At 43.1% G+C, this 10,231-nt stretch overlaps 1 protein-coding gene across 1 annotated transcript; it reads left to right on the plus strand.

Moving 5' to 3' along the window:
* The first annotated feature begins 466 nt into the window (after positions 1-466).
* On the plus strand, positions 467-7,074 carry LOC124703822 (DUF21 domain-containing protein At2g14520-like). The gene is made up of 11 exons (XM_047236064.1): positions 467-687; positions 2,377-2,453; positions 2,536-2,619; positions 2,691-2,804; positions 2,888-2,974; positions 4,066-4,205; positions 4,337-4,424; positions 5,181-5,254; positions 5,771-5,904; positions 6,018-6,259; positions 6,660-7,074. Exons 1-11 carry the CDS (start codon positions 510-512, stop codon positions 6,702-6,704), a joined length of 1,263 nt encoding a protein of 420 aa, XP_047092020.1. The 5' UTR covers positions 467-509; the 3' UTR covers positions 6,705-7,074.
* Positions 7,075-10,231: the final 3,157 nt, after the last annotated feature.

Raw genomic sequence — 10,231 nt, forward strand, 5'->3', positions numbered from 1 at the left:
CTACCAACCTAGAGTACTTCATATATAATTATTATGTATTTATGTGTGTGGTTAGCGTACGCTATGGCCTTGGATCATCTTTTTGGAACTTCATAGATCATGGTTGGAACGGTCGCATGAGCGTCCATGGACCCGCATGGAAGCACAGTCACATGTCGACAGCCCATAAACTAGTACAGTAGTACTAGTCCAGCCAGGTTCTTCCAGCAATTTCGGGGACCAAAGAAAACCACAGCACTCCCACTCGCTGCCTGGTAGGTCCACCCTAACTGAAAACCGGGCCCACAAGTCATAACTGTAACACGTCCCCAGCCCTGGCCACCCGTCGCGTCGCCCCGGCGCCCACGCCCTCGCTCTCACTCGTCGTCTTCTTCACACGCCCAAAGCTAGCCAGCCGTCTTCTAAATAACAATCCGTCGGAGAGAGAGAAAATAATTTCGAGGAGCCGCCGAGGGGGGAGAGCGAGAGACTGAGAGAGAGGGAAGCTTCGCGGCGGCGGCGGCGGCGGGATGGCGGTGGAGTACCACTGCTGCGGGGCGGGCTTCTTCGAGCACATCGCCATCATCGTCGTGCTCGTCGTCTTCGCGGGACTCATGTCCGGCCTCACCCTCGGCCTCATGTCCCTCAGCCTCGTCGACCTCGAGGTCCTATCCAAGTCAGGCACCGAAAAGGACCGCAAGCACGCTGGTACGCCCAGGGCCCCCATTCCCACTTCCTCCCCACCGACGTCCCCCCTCTCCTCACGTCTGCTCCGTCTTCCTTCCCCCCGGCCCCGGCTTCGCGTGGCGGCTTGCCGGCTTGTAGTGTGTTGGGCCCCTTCGCTCGCGTCGCCCGCCGCTGTACTTCCCGTGGGCGTGCGTAGTGGTGCCCGATTTAGATGGGTGGTTGCTCGGATTTTGCTGCTCTGCTCTCGTACGTGTTACCCGTAGCTTGTCATTTCGTCGAACGGCTTGTCGGCGTTGCCTCCACTCACGAATCCAATCATGAATGTTTTGCTCCTACGGGAATCAAAATGGTGAATGTTGGAACCGTGCCGCGATTCGCTTTTTCGGTTTGTCTAGAGGACTTCCTTTTTGGAACTAGTACAAGGGAATTGCTACTACTTCTGAAGAGTGACGAGGATGGATCGGAACTTGTACTGTACAGGTGTTCCATTTTGTTCTCTTGGAAAAGTTAATGGTACTCTACTATATAATTCGGGAGGTTAATTGGGCTAGATTACAGCGGAAGTTTGACTGTTCCAGGGGATGGTGACTTGCTGCACTTGGCTTGTTCCTCCGGAAAGTGAGAGGTGTGGCATAATTATGCGAGATGGTGACTGTTAGTACTGTTAGGGAAAAATAATCTGACCCTTTTTTTACTACTACAAAAATGGTCTCGTCTTCAACCATGGGGTTGTGTGTCCAATTTTTTTTACTAAGAAGGGTATATTTTTTTATAGTTCTAAACACTAGTACATACCAGTGCCTACTCCACAGCTCAAAACCTGGATCGATCTGTTAAACTCGTTTCAAACAAAACAAACTATGCTCCACGGCTCTGAACCAGCTGCTGCGCTTGCCTCATTAAGATGCCGCCTTAGGAGCACCTAGCCGGCTTTGCCCGCTGGTTGATGTTGATTTAGATGGGTGGTTGGTTGGATTGTGTTGCTCTGTTACCCGCAGCTTGTCATTGTAGGCGTTGGTTCCACCGAGGAATCAATTGACGAATGTTGGAAGCGTGTTGTGATGAAGAATTGCTGCATCATTTCATTCTATTTTTCGTCTGGATTGATCATTATTTTTGTATAAGTACTTCGTTTTTTTTGGTTGTGTTTGATAAATTCGTGCTTTTCGTAGATAGGCCTTGGCAATCTTGTACATTTGCGTTGTGGGTTATTGGCAATCTTGTACAGTAGAGGGTGAAAAAATCATGAGATAGTTGAGTGTTTGTACAAGTTAGAAGAATATACTCTGGTCTTCCTATATATCTTGTTTTTTCACATGCTGGGCGCCTGATATAATTGGAAAGTGATGAATTATACCCCCTCCGTTCCAAACTATAGCCTATACCTTTTGTTGTCCTAAGTCAAAGTTGACCATGTTTATACAGAAAAACATCAACGTCCACAGTATTAAAGAAACACGCTACAGAGACAGATTTATGGTGGATCTATTGCTGTTGATTTGGTATGGTAGATGTTGATATTTTTCCTATAAACTTGATTAACCTAACTTTGACTTATGGGCTTTATATGTTGGAACGGAGGGGGTAGGCTATATGTTTAGTTGACTGAAATGCAAAACATGTCCACTCCTTTGTTATTTGGACAATATTTATCAAATACAAATATGAATCATTTTTAGGTTACTAGTAATAATTTTCTTTTTTTTGCAGCTAAGATAATGCCTGTCGTAAAAAACCAGCACCTTTTGCTATGTACACTTCTGATCTGCAATGCTGTAGCCATGGAGGTATTGTTATCGATTCAAGCTATGTTTGGATCCCCACCCCTTATAATCAAGTAGCTGATAACATACTTCTGTTTCTTTTTAGGCATTGCCAATATTTCTTGATGGCTTGGTGACTGCTTGGGGTGCGGTTTTGATCTCTGTGACATTGATTCTGCTGTTCGGTGAGGTGAGTCATAAAAACTTCACTTGTGGTACTCAGCTGCTGGGTATCATGTGCTAATAGTTTGATATAAACAGATCTTACCACAATCCATCTGCTCACGCTATGGGCTGGCAATTGGCGCCTCAGTTGCTCCATTTGTCAGAGTGCTTGTTTGGATCTGCTTTCCTGTTGCATATCCGATAGCCAAGGTACTGATTATACTACTAAACTCGGTGCAGTTATCATTACAGGACGAGTTACCATGAATTGACCTTTTTCCTTTATGTTTCAGCTGCTGGATTATATGCTTGGTCATGGTAAAGCAGCCCTTTTCCGTAGAGCTGAGCTAAAAACACTTGTGAGACTGCATGGAAATGAGGTAAAAGAACTGATCACCTAGTCTTGTAAACTGAAATACTGTGTAACTGTGTGGGTCGGACACACTCGTATGTATTTATTAATAAGGTAACTAGAACTGATTATCTTATCTTGTAAACTGAAGTACCCTGTAACTCTGTGGGTGGCACACACTTGTAATTATATATTTGCCTACCTAAGTAGATACTGATATAGTGATTGTGTAGTTTTTACCCTAAATGCAATTTAGGACGCTTCACAGGTGAAGCTTGTGTATCATCTTAAATTAATCTGCATCCCTTGGATACTGAAAGCATTTTCACCACAGAATGATACACTCTGCAGATAATTTTTGGCATCAAATACAGTGGATAATATGTTAGTGTTTCGTGTGAAGTCTGAAGATATCATTAATATGCAGCATATGGCTGATCTGCAGTAGGATATAGAGAGGATCAGGTTCACACGTAGGCAAGTAGCTATAAATATGATAGTGATATAGTGATATGGATGGATTTGAGAGGCTGTGATATGTGGGTCCGAGATGCTAGTTTAGATGATATATCATGTGGATGTAGCTAGTTTATGAGAACGTTGGTACATAAACTTCCGTGTAACTCTAAAGAAAATCCAATCTCTGATTGGGATTATGCCAACCACAGGTTTTTAAATCGTGGTGAAATCCACTGGTCGATCCAAAAACGCTGAATTATGTAGAAGGGAATATTAAAAAAAATAGAATCCACTGGTAAACTGAGGTTTTACTAGCTGGATTGGTCTGGGATTTGTTTCCAGAGCTGGTAGGTGACGACAATCTGATCACCAAGTAACCTAGGAAACATGCGGCTTCTTCACAGGAAGATCAACTGGCGATACAGAGTGTGAGCATGGATTACTGATACATATGATTAGATCTACTCCCTTTGATTTTCTGCGGGGAAGTATACTTATGTTGATGCATTTTAATAATTTCTTGCTTCTGGAAGCCACTGTATTTGCCACTGAAACACCCTAATAACCTTTATCACTATTTGTTTTATTTACCAAGTATGCCACTTTATCCTCTTTTGCATACGTTTCTGGTTTTTAACCATCTGACTTATTATTTAATAGGCTGGTAAAGGTGGAGAGTTAACCCATGATGAAACTACTATAATAGCTGGAGCTCTAGAGCTCACTGAAAAGAAAGCTAAAGATGCTATGACTCCGCTTTGTGAAACATTTGTGATTGATATAAATGGGAAGCTTGACAGGTATTGGATTTGTGTACTCTGAACAAGAATTGCATTGAACATTTGCTACAGTTACGCATGTACTTTTTGCTGAGATGCATTTATGTCCTATTTAGCACATAGTCCAATCATTTGTGTTCTCTTTTCGACAGGAAACTAATGCAAGAGGTCATTGAGAAGGGTCATAGCAGGGTGCCAGTTTATTATGAAAGGGAGACAAACATTATTGGATTGATATTGGTAAGGCTACCTTCTGCTTTTGGAAACTATGATATGCATTTCTGTCACATGTTTTTAATATGGACGTAAGTTTCTGTCCTATTGCCTTGTCGCTAGAGATTGATTTTTCAGCAGTACAAGATTCACAAAATTGACCAGGAGCATTAGTTTTTGGCCAGATTGAAATCCATGAGCGACTATGTAGGTAAAAGGCAGCAAACTGGTGTCTGATGGAATCTGGGGCCCCTAGTCAGTAGTAGTTTGATTTAATATTTGTACGACAGAGTACAAAGTTAGATCAGAATGGCTTCTTTTGTAGTCGTTACTAGTATTTGAATTAGGATAGCATATTCTTTGCAAAATGAGGTGATTGTGTGTTTATGTGCTCAACTGAGCATACTTTGTGAAGATGCCATTAAAATTTGCATGCTGTCCTGGTTAATGGTTATCATGTATGGAGTAGCACTATTGCATCGCTTTATTAGTCATACGCAGTAGCTCAACTTTTAGTTCGTATAGAGTAAGGACATGTAAATTTTAGGGCCTGCCACTTGTGTGAACCTTTTACATGAAGTGATGATTTTGCTGTAGTTGTCTTGTCTTTCTATGAATATGTCTTGGGAATCATGCATGTACTAGATAAGAGTTATGACGTGAGTACAAATTTTGGCGGTTATTCTAAGTTTCTTAGGTATCGAATGTATAACTGATATATGTTTTGACACGATGTATGTGCAATTGTAGTTCACTCATATACCTTTTGCTACATATTTTCAGGTGAAGAATTTATTATCCATTAACCCTGATGATGAAATTCCCATTAAGAGTGTAACTATCCGCAAAATTCCTCGGTATGGTATTAAAATATAAGTTATTGCCTTTGTCCAACATTCTAGTAGATATCTATGCTGTTCAATTACCATCAAATTTCCCCTATTCTCTGCTATTATTAGTGGCTGTCAATAACCGGTCTGTAATTGAAACACACAAAGGACTGCCACTGACATTTTTCACTGGCTGATCTATATAATTCAAGATACAATGTATTGTTATACTTAGTTCATTATATGCACAATTGTACTACTTTCTCCTTGTCTTAAACAACACTTAAAACTGGATTGGAAATTAACAGAAAAAAAATATATGGTCTATACTAGAATTGCAGACTAGTTTTATTTTGCCCTTGTCATCTTACATGCATTTCTTATCTCTAAAATGTGGTGAGAATATGAGGAAAATTCTAGGTTAAGTGCATGAAGTGGAATACATGAACATAAGGACATGGATTTTGTTTGTTCGAAATTCAGAAGTTGTGTACCGAGTATTTGTATGTTCAGCTTACACTCCCGGACCTTATTAAATGTCAGCGTTTCAGAAGACTTGCCCCTCTATGACATCCTAAACGAATTCCAGAAGGGTCACAGCCACATGGCAGTTGTCATCAGACAAAACATTCCAAGTTACCCAGATAAAGAGCTCAACAATGGTGGTGAAACTCTTGGTGAGCGCCCCCGCAGTTCCCACTCCTTTATAATTCACGTTTCACGTATGTAATCTGCTATGTAGTTTAACTCAGCTTCTCTTTGTTTTACTTCGTTTTGGTGCTGAAAACAGAGGTCGCCATTGCCATCGATGATAAACTTGGTGAAAAGGCTGCGAAAAACCTTACTCCTCTGAGGAGATGGAAGAGCTACCCCAACACCCTGAACTCTAATACAGGAAGCAGGAGGGGGAAATGGTCCAAAGATCAATCGGATGTTCTTCAAGTACACGAGGAGCCATTGCCCACACTCAGTGAATATGAAGAAGCTGTTGGTATCATAACAATGGAGGATGTCATTGAAGAACTGCTACAGGTTAGTGTTTGCAAAGAGTTCATATTTCTATCTTCTCCAAGTTTGTAAAAGTACCAATGCATTGAATCTGTGAGCATATTCTTGGATATGTACAGTATGAGCGACATTTCAAGTCAATAAATAGTCCAACCTAAAATAAATATGTATATCAACTCGTAGGTTTACCTTGTCTATACCGTAAGATATGCTGAACTTGAGTGATCAGTAATTATTCTACCTTGTTGATCAATGCGATGTAGACCAAGCTTTTAAGCGGCTAGGTGTTTGTTCTCCCTGTTTTCAAGCATGTTTAAAACTGACCAAAGGGGGGCAGATCCCTCCCTTGGCTGTTCGTTGTTAGGTAGACAATGAGACTGTTTCAGTATTATATTTACCATTTCCCAATTCTTGTGCTGTGCAGGAGGAGATATACGACGAAACAGATGTACACGTCGAGGAACAATAACACGTTGCTGGAGTTTCCACCGCTTCCCATTTTGGACCTGGATAGTTAATTGCGTGCCACGCCAGTTTTGTGCTGAGGCCTGAGGGGGAGAACAATCTGTAATAGTGTGAAACGTTGCAGTAGTAAATGTGTATAGACGAATATACTGAACATTAGTTCGTTTGAACTGTTGCTGTGAATGTTGGGTACGTTGGTAGGCAGAAGTGGGCGCTCGGTCCTGAACCTGCATGATTGACCGAGCATCTTCGTCTGAACTGTTGATGTGAATGTTGAGTAAGTTGGTAGGAGGAGCATTGAATTGCAGTCGGTCCTGAAGCCCCAGGATTGCAATGTTTCTGAAACTGTATCGATTATCCTGAGATGTTTTTTTGCTGTTGAGAGAGAAGCATCCTGAAATGTTGACGCGCCAGTGGTAAACTTTCTCGCGTCACGTTTCCTTTTATCTGTAAAAGGCCCGGCCACCTCCTATATAGGCTTACCAGTGGCGCATCACTTTTTGGTGCGTCACTGGAAAGCCTAGTGGCGCATCACTTTTTGGTGCGTCACTGGAAAGCCTATGGGAGGGGGTGGGCCTGACAGAGCCATAGTGGTGGTGCACTGCTGACTAGGTGCACCACTGCTAACCTAGCTAGCAGTAGAGCACCTCTTTGTAGTGCGATATTGCTAGTCATCATATTGCTAGCTCTTTTTCTAGTAGTGTCGTCAGTTGCCGGTAGCACCTCGTTGAACGAGGTGAGCATCACCGCCCATTGTCCTTGGGATCTTTCGCCGCCTGAATCGGAGCTGGCTGGCGGTGTACTCTCTGGCTTCTTCACGCGCAAAGAGACGCCGGTGAGGCAATGGTGCGGTCTCGTGGCATGGTGATGCGGAGGCTTTGCCCGCGAAGGAAATCCTCGAGGAAAAGGCTGCCCCTAACTATCTTTTTTTGCGGAAGTTGTACTGATCTGTTAATAATTATTAATATCAATACAAGGAGACTCAAAACTAATAAAAATTACACATAGATTATTGAACTACCTAGCGCCGCCGTCCTCTCCTTTTCATCAACAGAGCTAGATAAAACTTGTCGTATTAGAGCCTTTTTTTTTTGAAAGTAAACGGGCACTTTTTTGATCACTTATCATCAATACACAAGGTCTCCCGGATACACTCCGGAGCAGAAAAAGAAACAAAACCAGAGCTAGATACATCGCAGGTTCTAGCTAGAATGTGTGCCGCACTATTGATAGATCGATGTACATGACGAAACTTAGCTGAAGAGAAAGCCGCAGCCTGAGCTCTGATGTCAGCCACCACAACACCAATAGGAGACCGATCAGGGGTCTTTGAGTTCAGGCGTTGGACCAAATCAAAAAAAAAAAAAAAAAACTTCCCCTGCCAACTGCCAAGAGGCGTCGCTTTGGCTCCGGCGGAGGGAACCGCCGAACGGTGTTCCGTTGCCTTGATCGCGTAGTACGGTGCGCAAACTCATGCGAACGAACGGACACAGCCCCATCGGAGGGAGCAGGGATACGTGCCAAGCATTTACGACGATCGACGGTGGACGGCCGATCCATACTGTTCCCCGGCCCGGGCCTGTCTATCTACAACAAGCGTCGCATCAGACGACGATCGAGTTTATTGCCCGATTAAACACGGAAAATACGTACGCCTGGCTGTCTAGCTAGCTACAGTACTACTTTACACGAAAACAGAATCTGTACGTCGAGGGTATTCAAAGGAAACATGATCCTGGAGACCCTACCACTCAGCTGTGTATAGCATCTGAAAGAAAAAAAAAATGATGGCAAGCAGATGCAGTTGATAACCTGCGAGCTTGTCCAAGATACGGTCGAGCACGATTAGTTACGGCCCCGTGAGAATTGAAACCCACGGGGAAGTACGCTGCAGATACGGTATTTATTTAGAGCACATCTCTAACAAACGATGCATACATATGCCTGAGTTCAGGCTAGCTGGACCTCCGTCTAGGAAGCAAGAAATATTTAACCATGCTCATTCATCTTTGTGGAATGCCATTGAAAGAACATTCGGTGTATTGAAGCAGAAATGGCGCATCTTGCACGGTATATTAAGTTACTCGATAGATAAGCAGACACAGATTATCATTACATGTCTAGCACTCCATAACTTCATTCATGATAGTTAATTGTTTGATCTACACTTCTACCGATGCGACAACGATGAGAACTATATGCCTCCAGGACGTGTTAGTTCCACATGAGCAGCCAATGTTAGGCAATGATTTGGGAGAGGATCATGTTAGCATGAACAACACTCGTGACAACATAGCCAATGCTTTGTTCGCATCAAGGGGAGGTGTCTAGAAGTTGAGAACACTTCTAGATCTTTTGGTTCATATGGAGAAGTCTTGTAATATATGTCTAGATGTTAGAAACTTGTTGTTCTTTTGTGTTCATATGGAAAAGTCTTGTAATATATGTCTAGAGGTTAGAAACTTGTTGCACTTTTGGATTCATATAGACAAGTCTTCGAGTATATGTGATGTTTATATTTAATATGAACAAGTCTTGTAAGATAATTAAATTGACGTAATTCAACCCTTAAGCATGGAGATTATGTAAAAAAAAAATAGTCAGAAGTAGCTAATTCGTGTCAAATCATCGTTTATGCAACTTCTTCAGCATTCAGAGGCATTTCAGACATTTCATCCTTCGTAGCAGCAGCAACAGCCATCAACAGCACTCCTGCCAAACATCAAATCTCTGCTTCTCACAACTACTTTTTCCCAGCTCACCAGGTATAGTTGTTTTTCAAAAGCTGCAGCCGACCTTAGGGCCTTAGTACGCGGACACCATGTAGCTTAAAAAACTTGTAAGTATAATCAAATTCGGAATTGTTTCAATCAGGTTCACCAGTACCCATATTTCTAATATTCACGTTAAGTATTTTGCGCTATAATTTTTAGGGCACTAGTTTTGGATGCCTTATTACATTATCCATTTGAGATGCGCTTGTGCACGCTCCGTTTATTTACTGCGAGTTTTGTTATCCATGGGGCATGCATGAAGAGCGAGAGAGATCGACGGAGCGTTGCTTCGCCCATGAAAAATCAGGTTCACATTGATGGCGCTGGCTGTACGTACGCGATACGAGATGCCTGCACCGCGTAGCGTAGTATACGTACCACCGTACGTGCCGCCGGTGCTGCCGGTCCCCGTACGTACCGCCGGCGAAGTGATTAATTTAAAGCCGGCATAAAAAAAAAGCGCGCGGGGGCGTATCCAAACATGCATGCCGTGCAAGACTCCCGCGTAGAATCCAAACATGTTCGTCCGGCCTGCAACGCAAACACGCGAGACGCCAAAGGCATAAAACGCCCAGGCCCCACGGATCACTGTTACCTAAATGCGCTCGATCCGTGGTAGGGAGCCGGCCACTCTATAGTCAGTGTACACACCACACCACCAGTACGTAGCCTGCGTGCGTACGTGTGTGACCCCATGTCTCCGATGTGTAGCAATGTTTTCGTCAGGCAGGCAGCAGTGTATCCACGACGAAAACAT

This window comes from Lolium rigidum, chromosome 3, assembly GCF_022539505.1.
Source record: "Lolium rigidum isolate FL_2022 chromosome 3, APGP_CSIRO_Lrig_0.1, whole genome shotgun sequence".
Lineage (NCBI taxonomy): Eukaryota > Viridiplantae > Streptophyta > Magnoliopsida > Poales > Poaceae > Lolium > Lolium rigidum.